Source organism: Hordeum vulgare, chromosome 3H, assembly GCF_904849725.1.
Source record: "Hordeum vulgare subsp. vulgare chromosome 3H, MorexV3_pseudomolecules_assembly, whole genome shotgun sequence".
NCBI lineage: Eukaryota > Viridiplantae > Streptophyta > Magnoliopsida > Poales > Poaceae > Hordeum > Hordeum vulgare.
In genome coordinates, this window is record NC_058520.1 from 433,063,319 (window position 1) to 433,077,533 (window position 14,215).

At 43.9% G+C, this 14,215-nt stretch overlaps 1 protein-coding gene across 1 annotated transcript; it reads left to right on the plus strand.

The window, feature by feature from the left end:
* The first annotated feature begins 281 nt into the window (after positions 1 to 281).
* LOC123444112 (transcription initiation factor TFIID subunit 11) lies at positions 282 to 3,024 on the plus strand. Its single transcript, XM_045120729.1, has 4 exons — positions 282 to 695; positions 1,308 to 1,395; positions 2,261 to 2,360; positions 2,639 to 3,024. Exons 1-4 carry the CDS (start codon positions 361 to 363, stop codon positions 2,764 to 2,766), a joined length of 651 nt encoding a protein of 216 aa, XP_044976664.1. The 5' UTR covers positions 282 to 360; the 3' UTR covers positions 2,767 to 3,024.
* The last annotated feature ends 11,191 nt before the right edge of the window (positions 3,025 to 14,215 follow it).

Sequence of the window (14,215 nt, forward strand, 5' to 3'; positions counted from 1 at the left end):
AAGGAAAAAAGAAAAGCGGTTGAGGGAACCTTTTAAAAGTTTCCCAAAACAAGAAAAACCGGCTGAGACATCTAAAAGGTTCTGAAAACCAGCAAAACTACCTTAAGTGGGCCGCGCCATGAGCGTCGCTTGCATCCGTCCCCCTGTGCGAAGCCTGGTTAATTCTGCAGAGACCGGCGAATAGGATTTTCCGCTGATGCTCACCCATGGGATGACTTGGAGAAACCGCAGCCCACAAGGCAAATAAAATCCGAGCAGGCCGGGACCGGGTGCCACGCTACCCAACTCGCAGTTCCAGATTCCCCTCGGAAAAAACCACACACTCGCAGTTCCAGAATCGTCTTCCGTCCTCGGCGACCCATGAAGGACCCCTTCGAGGCGGCCGTTGAGGAGCAGGAGTCCCCGCCGGATTCGCCGGCGCCGCCCGAGGAGGGCCCTGCCACAGCGGTCCCCCACACAATCGACGAGGACTATGACGGCAGCGCGGGCGCCGGTGGTTCACGGCCCCCGCCGCCGCGACCGCGGCCTTCGGCGCTAGCCGCGCCCTCGACCTCCGCCGCCCCGGCGGCGGCGAAGGCCAAGGTCCGGCCCCAAAAGGAGCAGGATGACGACGACGACGAGGAAGACCCCATGGAGGTCGACCTCGACAAGCTGCCCTCCGGCACCAGCGATCCCGACAAGCTCGCCAAGATGAAGTCGGTGCCTGTTTATCCCTTCCTTGACCTAGCTTTAGTTTCTTTGGTTCAAATTCGTTGAAGAATTCACTTGCCTAGCTTATTTCTCTGAAAAAGTAATATGCGTTTGTGAATCAGCATTTTAGCATGTCTGCGTACCCTAATTTGGCCTGAGTTGAGGGCATAAAGATCTTTTACTAGAGGGAGCATATAGCTGTCTATCGAGTTCAGGTGTTTGAACAATCGTTTTAGTATACAACCGTAACTTCTTTTAGTTAGTATATCTGATAGGCAGGACTGTTCAAGTGATGATTATTTATGAATTGGAAAAGCTAGATGTTCTCAATTCTTTGCGGCATAATTACAATTACATAGCAAATTGGCATATTCCCGAGTCCTGAGATTCTTTGATCGCCACCTCCTGACGTAATGGTGTTCCACGTCACCACGCACATATAGCCCCCACCCCACCCCGCCCCACCCCACACCTTGTTTTGGGTGGTGGCCTTGTACTATCCTTTTTTTTAATGGCTTTCTTTGCTTCTACGTTTATGTTCCATTTTACAAAGAAAAGCACTTATGTTCCATCTAGGTGAAAATTATGTATTAAGTTCTGACTGCTTCCATCTGTAGTGCTTTGTTATCCCAATTTACAGAAGACCAGATGAACCGGTACGAGTCATTTCGGAGATCTGGATTCCAGAAATCTAACATGAAAAAGGTAAGACTGCTTCTGTTGAGTTAACTTGAATCATATAAATTGAAGAATTTGATACATGTATCATGCCCACCTGCCTCAGTTAGCCTCATTGTTTGCATTTATTTGAGATTTTTTTTTCATTTATGGTAGATTTAATCTCTACAATGTGGATTGTTTTCTCAAATACTTTTAATGTCTTGCTGGAGTTGTCATACATAGGTCTGCCTGTTAAAGCACGCCTATTATTTTCTGATGCATCATTCCTTTGTCAAATGCCTTTTTAGAATCATACTAGTATATCATACATGTCTTCTACTCTAGGTGTAGATAAAACTTAATGATAGTTGCTTGCACCCTAGTTGGAGACTAATTCGTTTTACATTGCATATGATTATCATTTATCTGTAGTGATTATACTGCCTTACATTCCTCAAAATTAAAGAAAAGCTTGAAAAATATCTGTTCGTACTGAGTAAATTGCAGCTAAAGTGGGCATGCTTATAGAATACTAAAATCATTCTAAAGGTCAGCCTTTTCCTTCTAATATTTTTGTAAACTGGATGATGACCATGTACCTGGAGTCATGGTTTTCGAGTCGCGACTCGGATGAGTCGTTCTGGGCTAGCGACTCGGAAAAACTCAAGCCTGCAGTTGTAACTAGTCGCGACTCAAGTCGTTGCCACTCAACATTAAGTTGAGTCGACATTTTTTGCGACTCATCGACTAGTCGACAACTAGTTCAAAGTCCGTGCCTGGAGTCACCAGGTCTATAATTATGCTCCACTGCTGGGAGGGACGGGTGTTTGATGTATTTGCTCATCAATGGTTCAAACCAGTGTGTGCTTAGATATTTGGAATTGACTTGTTTATTTATTTATTTTTGCAGCTATTGGCGAGTATCACAGGCAGTCAAAAGATATCGATGCCAACGACCATCGTAGTATCAGGAATCGCAAAGATGTTTGTCGGCGAGGTCATAGAAACAGGCAAGTTCATATCTACTTTGCTCCTTGGAACTATCGAAGTTTTTACCTACGTGTTGGCATGGCAAACAACTATTCTGTTTGTTTTTTTTATGTTTCTTGAGCTGTTATATGTTAATAGTTGACCTTCTGTAGTTATCCCTGCCAAAAGTAATTCCTATTTCTCGGTTGAGGATACTTATAATATGCGAAACACCTGTTGTGTTGTTAGTAAACTCTTGGTAGGGTGGTTTCCTTGTTTTTGGATTATGATTCTAAACAATTGAACCTGCGTATTGCAGCTAGAATAATTATGAGTGAAAGGAAAGATTCTGGACCCATCAGACCTTGCCACATCAGAGAAGCATACAGAAGATTGAAGCTTGAAGGGAAGATCCCAAAGCGATCCGTTCCTAGACTCTTCCGCTAGAGTTGAAGCATCTCTGTTGATATAAGTCAGGCGTTGTATGATTCTCTCTCGGAGGCAAAATGTTATGGTACCTGTAATGGAACTTCGGCTTTGCAATCTCCCTGTGTTCCCACACTCACACTTCTACTTGCCATCACAGGCAAGGTGATTGTAGGGAGAACAATGAAAAATAGTAGCCGCAGCGTGATGGTATTTTATTGTGCTTGTTACTCCTGGAAAATTGCGTCCAAAGCAGTAAGTTGTGTCTGTTTCTTCTTATTTACTAGCTGCACTACTACAGTCTACAGTGATGTTCGACTGTATCCGTTCGTTATATGGGATCAGCCTTTGATTTTGTTCTTGCTAAATTGTCCAAGCAAAAACGTTGTACCTGACCTGAGCCCACTCCTACGCAATACGCACAACCTCAAATGGTCCTACCGCGTCCGTTTGACCCCAAACGGACACAAATCGTGCCTCAATGTGTGGGAGCAAACTGACAAGTGTCTGTTTTTTGTACCTATTTGTAGCCTAAATGGGTGAGGCGCTCTCCCCTGGCCCTCCTGTTGGCGACACAACACCCTCATTTTTCACATCAATCCAGAAACCCTCCCGCCCTCCCCTCCCCTCCCTTCTTCATGGTTGTTGGAGAAACCCGCAACCGATGACTTGGCCGCAACCATCGCTTGTCCGGTGACTAAGAGGAAGAAGGAGCGGCTCGTCCGAGAGTCGGCCAAGAGGAAAGGCCGACAGTCCGTTTAGATGGGGAAGAAAGTTGTTGTTGATTTCGCCCTCGACACAGCAGACACCTAAGACAAGGCCTTCGTCGTGGACAACGAAGCCATCATCGCCAAAGCCACGACGCACGCCCTCGTGGTGCTAGGATTGTGTTGACCCGCGCCGGTGATTCCATCCGTCGTTGCCATGGCCGCAGCGAGCCTGCCGCAGCGAGCAAAGGCTCGTCGGTCGTTCGGCCTCCACAATACCAGTCGTCTAGCTCCTTCAAGATGGTTGGGTTTCATCCCCCACGACAGCATGCTGAGACTCGGTTCTCCACGTCGCCGGATGGCAACGTCATCGCGCCAGCCACCCTCAGCCCAATAACCGTCATCGACCTCAACGTCATGCCCATGTCATGTGGCGCCCGCCATCATCCGCCTGGATGAAAAGGAAGCAGTCGCGATCTATTCCTACATCCAACTTTCCCAATGCCTGCAACCTGTTCGACAAAATGCCAAACCCAAAGCCCGCAGCCGACGATCCCAAGTACCACGTGTTCATGGCGAATGTCATCCACGAGGGCCATGTCCAGGCCTTCCACCCCGAGGGCCAATGCTAAGGCTTTGATCCCGAGAAGACCCAATGTCAAGACGGACGTGACCAAGATGGTGCCGACCAATATGGTGTCGAAGAAGAAGAGGGTGACGACCATGGTGACTCATGATATGGTGACATCTATTGCAAAAATGAGGAAGAAGAGTGTGCCGACATTGGGGTGGAGCCATTGATGTTCATCGGTGAGCTCACTCAAAGAGTCGATGCACAAAGGAGGGGACAAAGCATTCGCACGAGGTCATACACAAAGACGAGGACATGTTGATTTGCGAGAGTTGGAAGGGGATAGGCCAATATTCCAAGACCGATGCCGAGCAAAAAAGATCCTTTTTGGACGAGAGTTCATACAACCTTTCATGAGCGGAGGAAGTCCCCCCTAAAAATTTGCGAGCACCCGCAACGTCAACTCAATTCAAAAGAGATGAGGGTTTATTCAATAAGAATGCAATAAGTTTTGTGCCATGCTTGAGAGTGTTGAAGTTAGTCTCGTGAGTCTCCTAGGCATGGGTGACTTGATATGACCCCTTCGTGTTTCATTGCTAGGCCATGTTCATGATTGTTGCATCTTGTGTCCTTCACTATTACATTTGTGGCCTTCTCTTTAATTGTGTAGGCATTTCAATCTTTGGAAACCTTCAAGGCCCGATATAAGAACACATCATTCACTCTCATCCATTGTTGGCCCCTCATCAAGGATTGCCCCAAGTTCAAATATCAATATGCTGCTCCAAGGAAGAAAGGAGGTTCGACGACTGTGGCTTGAAGTGAAGATGGGGTGAAGAGGCTGAGGGGCAAAACCAACTCAATATTGGCAAGAAGCGTGATGCGACATCTTCAGCCTTACAAGAAATTTTGCACGACATGATGACTTAAAGTGAAATGCGGGACGAGGCGAAGGGCAAAGAAAAGGATGAGCAGTCGAATATGTACTTGGAGCTTTGAACGAAGAAGCTCGACATGGAGGAGGCCGTGAAGAAGAGGAAGCTCGATATGAAGGAGGCCACCCAAAAGAAGAAGCTCGCAAACGATGCTAGCAACTGCAACACCAAAGCAAAAGAGGTGGCCCTAGCAATCATGACCGTAGACTTGACCAACATGTTACCAAAGAGGAGGATTTGGTTCAAGAAGCAGCAAAAAGAGATATTCGACCAAGACGACGTGAACTAGGGAGGCCTAGGCCGTGGACTATGGCATCCTTTTTTAAGCATGGAAAGTATGTCGGCCCTTGGCTTTGTTGTCGGCGAGAGACGACCATCATTTTGTAGGCTTACATTGTTGTGGGGGTGAAAACTCGGGGGTGGAGGGTCATTTTCTAAGTTGCCATGTGTGTCGTCCGCTCGCGCTGTGACCGACGTGAATTATGGCCTGGCATGAACTACGGTCGTGGTGCGAAAATTTCAGTTATCAATGCCTTCTGCACAAAAATTCTAGGCGGACGGATGAAATGCGTCCACCTATTGGACGCACCGCCAGCACAAACATAGAATGGGCGGGACGTCATCCCTTTTGCCGCCCCAAACAAACAAGATCCAGATAAAATTGACATTCGTTTAAGGTCATGCGGAGGAGTTGACCTGAGTATCCATGGCCACACGAGTGTTTGATGTGGCAATGACTCGCTTGCTTCTAACTCGGCACGGGCTGGACTTCGAGTGTCAACAAACAAAAAAGCATGGGAAATGTATGTGGTATACGAAGGCAATTGGTGCTAGGAGTGCACTGATACTCCGTTGCACATTAAAAATTGTTTGAAAAATCCAAAAAAACTTAGTGCGTCGACACAACATCAAATATCTTTTCATAAAAAATAAAATTACAATTTAAAACATTGCCCGAGATAAAAAATGACAAATTTGACATCAATGTGCTAATGGGTCAAAACCAAAGCCCAACTTTGTTATGTGCTATTCACTGTCAAAATTGTCATTTTTGTATTGAGAGCAATATTTCAATTTTTGGTTTGAATTTGTATGACAAAATTCATTGATGTTGTGTCGGTGCACTAATTTTATTTTTTTGAATTATTAAACATTTTTAAATATGCAACAAGGGACCAATGCAATATAGCATCAATTGCCCCGGTGCACCAAATACGTTCTCAAAAGCATGGCACATCCTAGAGATTCTTATTTACAAAGACGTGGGAATGTCCCAACGAAGTGAGGGTGCACTTGTAAAATGGTCATAAAAGTGAGAGCGGCCTGGTCATCGACCTTTTTGGCCTACTGTTTGGTGTATATATCCATACCTGGCCAAGGGTCGGGCCCGGTCGGGCCTAAAAAAGCCCATAGCAGAAAATTGGGGTCCAGGCCCGGCCCTAGCCCTGGCCCTACCATCGGGCCTACTTTTCAAGCCCAAGCCCGACCCATCTGTTGGAAAGACCGTCGGGCCTAGGGCCGCGGGTCGGGCCTCTTCCTTATAATCTCAATATGCAAAGCCTAAGCCGAGCCCGACCCTGTTGGCGGGCTCAAAACTCAGGCCCATGCCCGGCCCACGCGCAAGCGCATCGGGCCTAGGCCCTGGATTTTCGGGCTGGACCTCGTCGTGTCGGCCTGGTCAGGCCGGAGATGTCCATGTATGTATGTATGTATATAAATATATGTATGTATATCGATAAAGATTTCGTGTTGCTTGCAATGAGGGTCCTTGGTTTGTTGTCCACGATAACGTCGGGATCGTTTGTTTGGGGAGAAGCAATGGTGACGACAATTTTTTGACAGCCTCGACGTTGTTCCTCCTTTTGGTCATGTGTGTGGGTCTTTGTGGGTAATCAGATTGGCCGAATGCTCTTTCTTAAAGCATTTACAACCAATCCCTCATAACCTAGACGGGTTGTCTGGCCAGTGTCCAGACATAAAAACGTCACCAAACCGGGAGCCTCATATCGAGCCCAAACGACCGGACTAACTGACCACAATTCTCATATTCAGTCCATATGCGGGGTGGATATAGGGACGCTCGGGCACGCCTGCCATGTCGGACCTGGCCCATGCGACCATCACCGCATGACGCAAACCCGTTGTTCTGCTGGGACCATTTAGATGGCACCTTGCCCCCCAGCATCAGCGCAGAAACGGAGGCCATCTTCGCTTCCACGAGTTGCCTCCAATTCAAAATGGAGGCACGAAAAGCCTGTCGCACGAGGATTCAGGTGCGGCTTGAAGCGGAGGCGGCTTCGACAACCCTCACGACAGGGGCAGCAATGGTAGCCCACGACGGGGAGGCGACTTCGACAGTGTCGGACGAAGCCCTTTTGTTAGGGCATATTTCTACCCCAGTAGTTTTGGTGATTGATGACGACACTTTTCCGGACTAATCGTGTGCAATAAGCCTTTCAGGTATTTCCTCGGTTTGCACAAATACGATTATTGCCCCTCGTTGTTTTGATGTGAAGACGGTTTTCGCTCTTACGCTTCGTTGTCGGTGGACTTGAGTCATAGGAAAAGTCGTACTATTAAGAGGGGATCCGCTTTGGAAAAGTCTGGGTGGAATCGTCACGTACGCTTTCTACCTCACCCCCTTTTTCCGCTTCGATGGAGCGTTCTACCTTTCCTAACCCTGCCATCCATTTACCAAGCGGTAGTACCACTCCCAGGAGCGGTACTACCGCTTATCACTGGTAGTACCGCCCGGGCGGCGGTAGTACCGCTCAGAGCGATAGTGATCTGGTGGTGCCTGTGGCATGTACCGCTCTCCAAAAGTGCGAACACTTTTGTGGATGAGTTTTGTGGTAGTACTACTGATACGTCCCAAATGTATCTATAATTTATGCTTGGTCCATGATCTTTTGGGTGACATTGTTATATGTTTCGCTACACTTTTATATCTTTTTACACATATTTGGACTAACCTACTAACTCAATGCACCGAGTGCCAGTTTCTATGTGCTGATGTCTTTTTTGCAGGGCCTTTTATCCAAATTTCTAGAGCCCCAAAAATCCCGAGATAAATATATATAAATCAGTGTGACGGAAGCTTCCAGATCACCGAAGATGGGCCAGAGGGGAGCCAGGGGCTGCCCAGGCGGCCACCGTGTGCGGCCTGGCCCCTAGTTGCGCCCACAAGCCGCCTGGGTGGGCCCCACCTCCTCTATCGCTCTCCTTTGACTTATATTTACCCCTCCGATCGAAAACCCTTCAATCATATCTAGAATCACAAATTTCTCCATTGTTCCGCCGTCGCGGCACTTCCGAGATCGGGAGCGTCAGGAGACCTCTTCCCGGCACCCTACCGGAGGGAGGATTGACCTCCGGGAGCTTCTCCACCACCATGGACGCTTCTAGGACATGTCGTGATTAGTCCTCCTTGGACCATGAGTCCATGACCGGTATCTATGTAATGTCTTCTCTCCAATCTTGTGCCTCAATGATTAGCCCTTGTGAGCTGCCCTACATGATCAAGGCACCTAAGTAATTATCCTGCTATTGCTATGCTCGGTTTGCTGGGATTCGATGGATTATTAGATTATGTTCAGATTGTTATGAGTTATATATTTGATTATCCTTTTATATTATGTTCTTTAGTGATTCATGCATGTTCTCCGTTGCTCTTTATTGCTTTGGCCGAGTAGTAGATTGTAACTCCAAGAGGGAGCGTTATGCATGATTGTGGGTTCATGCCCCCTGATGTCTAGATTGAGTGATAGAAACATGAGATTAGGGGATGTGTTGTTGCCACCAGGGAGAAAACAATGGTGCTTATGACCACGGTTGCAAGGATTGTTTACCTTACGCGTAGTTCATTAATGCAGTTGTCCGTTGCTTTGAGTTTACACTTTGGGTGGGGCTCGCAACTTAATACCAGCGAGATGTTCTGGATAAATATCTCAAGGTGGATGATTAGTAAGTAGATGCTGATGAATAAACGGTCTACTTGTCTTGGCATACTGCCCATTACTATTGAGCCTCTTAACTTTCAAGTGGCATAATTAGCATTGCGGTGCATTTATAATTCTGTCGATTGCCCAACTGTAATTTGTTTACCCAAGCATAGTTGTTTATCGTCTTTTGGGAGAGAGACATCACTAGTGAACATCATGTGACTCAGGTCCATATTACCACCATTTCTTACGCCTCCACCATTTACTGCTTTCATTTACTTTTCCGTTGCAATCACTATCACTATTCCCCCTTGGGTTTTGATCCTTTGCAAACTACAAGGCCGGAGAGATTGACAACCTCTCTGTACTCTTTGAGAGAAAAGTTATTTGTTGTGTGTGCAGGTCCACGTCTTCTGTTAGCGCCAGAGCAGCGGACACCTACTTGTTGATCCTCGGAGTCCTCCTAGTTCGATAAACCTTACAGTCTCAGTGTAAGGGAAACTTGCTGCTGACTACAGCTCTACCTTCCACTTGGGGTAACCAACAAGGGGCGAGAAGTATATCCATCAACTCATCATCAAGCAAGTTTCTGGCGCCGTTGCCGGGGACTCCAGTCTTCAAAATAGGGGAGTTGCACGCTATCTTTTACCTTTGTTTTTTAGTCTTGTTAGTTTGTTTTCTAGTTTTTGCTTTAGAGTCTTATACCAAAACCACAAAAATTTTGTTGCTTTGTTCTTGCTTGTTGCTGCTGCTATGGGTTCCACTGAAAACACCAAGTTGTGTGACTTCTCTAGTCATAACAACATGACTTTATCTGCACTCCTATTGCTGCTCCCGCCACTTGGGCTACCTCCTATGAGATTAAACCTGCTTTATTGAACCTTGTTATGAAAGATCAATTCTCCGGTGCTGGAGATGATGTTGCTTTGCACTTGAATAATTTTGTTGAGCTTTGTGATATGCAAAAATATAAAGAAGTAGATGGTGATATTGTTAAACTTAAGCTTTTTTCCTTTCTCCTTGAGAGGAGGAGCTAAGATGCTTTTATTGGGAAGTATTACCCGCCTGCTAAGATTATCCAGTTGAGAAGTAACATTATGAATTTTAGGCAATTGGATAATGAACACATTGCTCAATCTTGGGAACGAATGAAATCTCTTGTTAAGAATTGCCCTACACATGGTTTGACTACTTGGATGGTTATACAAACTTTCTATGCAGGATTCAACTTTACCTCACGGAATCTGTTAGACTCGGCCGCGGGAGGAACCTTTATGTCAACTACACTTGGTGCTGCCACGAAGATATTGGATGAGATGATGACAAACTATTCTCAATGGCACACCGAGAGAGCTCCAACAGGTAGGAAGGTAAACTCTGTTGAGGAGATCTCCTCCCTTAATGACAAGGTTGACATGATCATGACTTTACTTACTAAGCAAGATCTTATTGATCCTCATGATGTTCCTTTAAATTCTTTGGTTGCTCAGGAAAGAGAGCAAGTTGATGTTAATTTTATTTCTAGGAACAACTTTAATAATAATGCTTATAGGAGTAATTTTGGTAGCAATCCTAGACTGTTCCCATGCAACAACTATGGGAACAACAACAATTATCCTAGCACTAAAAGATCCACTTCTGAATTAGAGAGCATGCTTAAAGACTTTATCACTTCTCAAAAAGCCTTCAACAAGAGTGTAGAAGAGAAATTAGAAAAAATAGATAGTCTCTCTTTGAAGGTAGACAACATAGCTCATGATGTAGAGATGCTTAAAATTAGAACTTCCCCCCTTGAGGAAAGGAAACCCACACCCATGAATGCTATCCAGGTCCAAATTAATGAGAACATAAGAATGATAGCCAAACTTAAAGATAGATGGGTTAGAGAAAAAGAAGAGGAAGATAGGATTAAGAGCCTTCCTACACACACTGCCCTTGCTACTATACAAGTTATTGAGGATCTCAAAACTTTTATTACCCATTACACCCCTAGTCCCAATGGACCTATTAATGGTGATGCTAATACCTCAACTATAGTACAAGAAGGTCCTTTGAATTTAGAGACAACCAAAAGAATGAGCTTAGATGACATTACCACCACTTTAATTAATGGTAGTAATCTTGATTTTGAAAATTGTAGTCTTTCCGAAGTTATCACTTTTTTTTTGCAAAGAATGGCTAAAGACCCCCACATAGTACACTCAATATTGCCTTCACCGAGCATATTACCAATGCTCCTATCAAAGCTAGGGAGGAGAAGCTCAAGCTAGAGACTTCTATTCCTAGGAAACTAGAAGATGGTTGGATCCTATGGTCAATATTAAATTGAATAATATCTCTTGCTTTGCCTTATGTGATGTTGGAGCTAGTGCCTTCGTTATGCCCAAAAGAATGTATGATATGCTTGATTTTAAACCTTTTGATCAATGTTCTTTTAGTGTTCGTCTTGTTGATTCTTCCATAAAGAAACTTTTAGGGAGAATTAATGATGTTCTTATTTTTTCAATGAGAATTATGTGCCCATTGATTTTCTTATTATGGACATTGAGTGTGATCCCTCATGTCCAATTATTTTGGGACGTCCTTTTCTCCGGGCCGTTGGTGCTATCATTGACATGAAATAAGGGACCATTAGATTCCAATTTTCCCTTAAAAAGGGAATGGAACACTTCCCTTAAAAGAAGATTAAGTTACCTTATGAGTCCGTTATTCGGGCAAGTTATTCTTATGGAGTTGATAATACTTGATCTTTTGCATCATGCCTAGCTCAAAGGCATAAAAGAAAGCGCTTGTTGGGGGGCAACCCAATTTGTTTTTACTTTCATTTTTAGTGGTCTTGATGCTTGTTACTACTGTAGCAACATCATTGTATCTTTATTTTCAAGTTTATGCCAAGTTTTAGCCTCCGATTGCAAGAAAGTTCAAAAGTTGGGACATGCTGTCCACAAACAGATTATGTCTGCTTGACGGAAAAATTCGCCAAAAATCACCAGATCATCTTTTTGATCTGACTGTTTTTGACAGCATGATCTATATAATTGTCTTTCTGGCATATGTTCTATGTTTTTTGATTTGATTTTCAGAAGTGCCCCGAAAACATTATTTACTACCTATTGTTCTGTTTTTCAGAGATTCTGCCACGTCTTGCGTTTTCATCATTTTGCAAATCTTAAGCTTGCTTTTCCTTTGCAAAAACCTTTTGGCAATCATGAGAAACAGTAGCTTTTCATTAAAATATTTATTTCCAGTAGATAATGAATTATTTTATCATGGGTACTAACCACTCTAATCAGCTTATGATGAGTTTCGTATGAAGGGAGTTTTCAAGTATGTGATGGAAGATGGTGAAAGAAGATCCAGGAGTGTCAAGCGCTCAAGCTTGGGGATGCTCCCATGCACCCCCAAGAAAAATTCCAGGAGTCTCAGGCGTCTAAGCTTGGGGATGCCCCCATGCATCCCCTTCTCTATCAACAATCATCACTTCGTCCCTCTCCATGCTATATTTTTATCACTTCATATGTTATGTGCTATGCTTGGAGCGTCCCGCTCTTTACTTTTTAGTTTGTTTTAGTTTTTCTTGCTTTTCATAACAAGTCGGAACCTAGCCTTCCTTGTTTGGGAGAGAAACACGCTCCATTCCACTCTAGAACACAACATAGGTTTTCATGCTTATCCTTTTTGTGTGTTCTCTATCTTTACATAGTTGTTGTCAAGCTTAGCTCTTAGTTCTCATGCTATATCTTTTTAAGAGCTTTTATTTAGGTTGCTTTTGGAACTCTCTTGAGTTATCATGCTTATCTTGTTTAGAGAGTTGGCTTGTTGCACTGAGTTGTGTGTCTTGCATGAGTAGGTAATTGAGGTTGCTATTTAAGTATAGTAGTAACTTGCAATAGTTTTGAGGTATTGATTTGAGTAATGTTTGGACTATTGGTGCCAAGAGATTGAGCCTATTAGTGATATGTGTCGTATTTTGGGAAATCCGTGTGTTTATCAAAAACTAAAAATTAGTTGAGAACTCTAGCTACTAAATTGATCGCTAACCTCTGGAGGGGTTGGAATATATAGAGTACCCTCACGTTACCATGGGTTGAGGATGCGCAAGGATAACCAAACCCCCAAACACTCCTCCTCGGGGTACCTGTCTCTTCGTGAATTTCCTAACTAGATAGAGAGTTACCGATAATAAGTGTACGAGTTCTTCGGACTAATGCGAGTATTCGATTGTTGGCACTTCCACCATTCATATTTTGCTGGCCTCTTTGGTACCGTGCATTGCCCTTTCTCATCTTGAGAGTTGGTGCAAACTTCGTCGGTGCATCCAAATCCTTGTCATGATATGCTCTTACATCATGAGCCTCATTATATCTTTCCTCAAAACAGCCACCATACCTACTTATTAAGGCATTTCCATAGCCTTTCCGAGATACATTGCCATGCAACATCCACCATCTCATGACTTGATATTCATGTCAGAAATGCTTTTGCTTGATCGAGGAGCCGCATGCTAGGTGGGCCTTGCCCTTATTATTGCTACATGACGTGCTAGTATCATTGCATATCCTGCTACACTGGCATAGGCATACATTTGCATACATCATGATAGTTTTCTTTTGTCTTTATGTTGAGTACTTCTTATAAAGTGTGATGATTTTCTTTTTATTCTTGTAAAATGTAGAGTGTTGCCCTTAAGTGAGGAAAAGATCTCAAAGAGGACAAATTAAAAGATCCCAAAGAGGACAAATGAATAGATACCAAAGAGGACAAATGAGACATAAATAGAAAGAGCCAAAGAGGACACAGAAAAAGAAAAAGAAAAAGAAATAAATAAAAAGAGAGAAGGGGGTGTCACACCCCAGTTTTTGGCCTTCCTGATTAAGTAGCTTATTCCAAATTTAGGGCCAATTAAATTTTTTGTGAATGCTTGTGATGCTTGGAGTGACTATTGTCTGCTTGTTTGTTTAGTTGCATGTGATTGCTCCCCATTAATTCTTGCCACTCTCTTAATCATCTTCTCATCCCATGATCTCCTGCCTAATGATCATGACATGTGTTTAGGATAAATATCTATTTTTACCAAATATTATCTTTCCAAAAAACATTTCTTTGAATTAAACTTTCAAACCCCTAAGATGAGGTTTGTACTACAAGTCCTCAAATTAGGGAGTTTCTTTTTGCACCAATGGTTTTATTTTAAACCATTATCAAAATGACTTTCAAAAACCACCATATTATTATTTTAAAAGTTATTTTATTATTTTACTTAAAAGCCTTTCTGTGAGGCCAGAAATGGTCTCCTATGAAGGAAAGTTATTTTTA

What these genes read in the sequence shown, in the direction of transcription:
- LOC123444112 (XM_045120729.1), top strand. Translation starts at nt 361, where the DNA reads ATGAAGGACCCCTTCGAGGCGGCCGTTGAGGAGCAGGAGTCCCCGCCG. An exon ending in AGAAATCTAACATGAAAAAG is followed by an intron (nt 1,396 to 2,260) that starts GTAAGACTGCTT and finishes TTATTTTTGCAG; the next exon opens with CTATTGGCGAGTATCACAGG. An exon ending in CGGCGAGGTCATAGAAACAG is followed by an intron (nt 2,361 to 2,638) that starts GCAAGTTCATAT and finishes TGCGTATTGCAG; the next exon opens with CTAGAATAATTATGAGTGAA.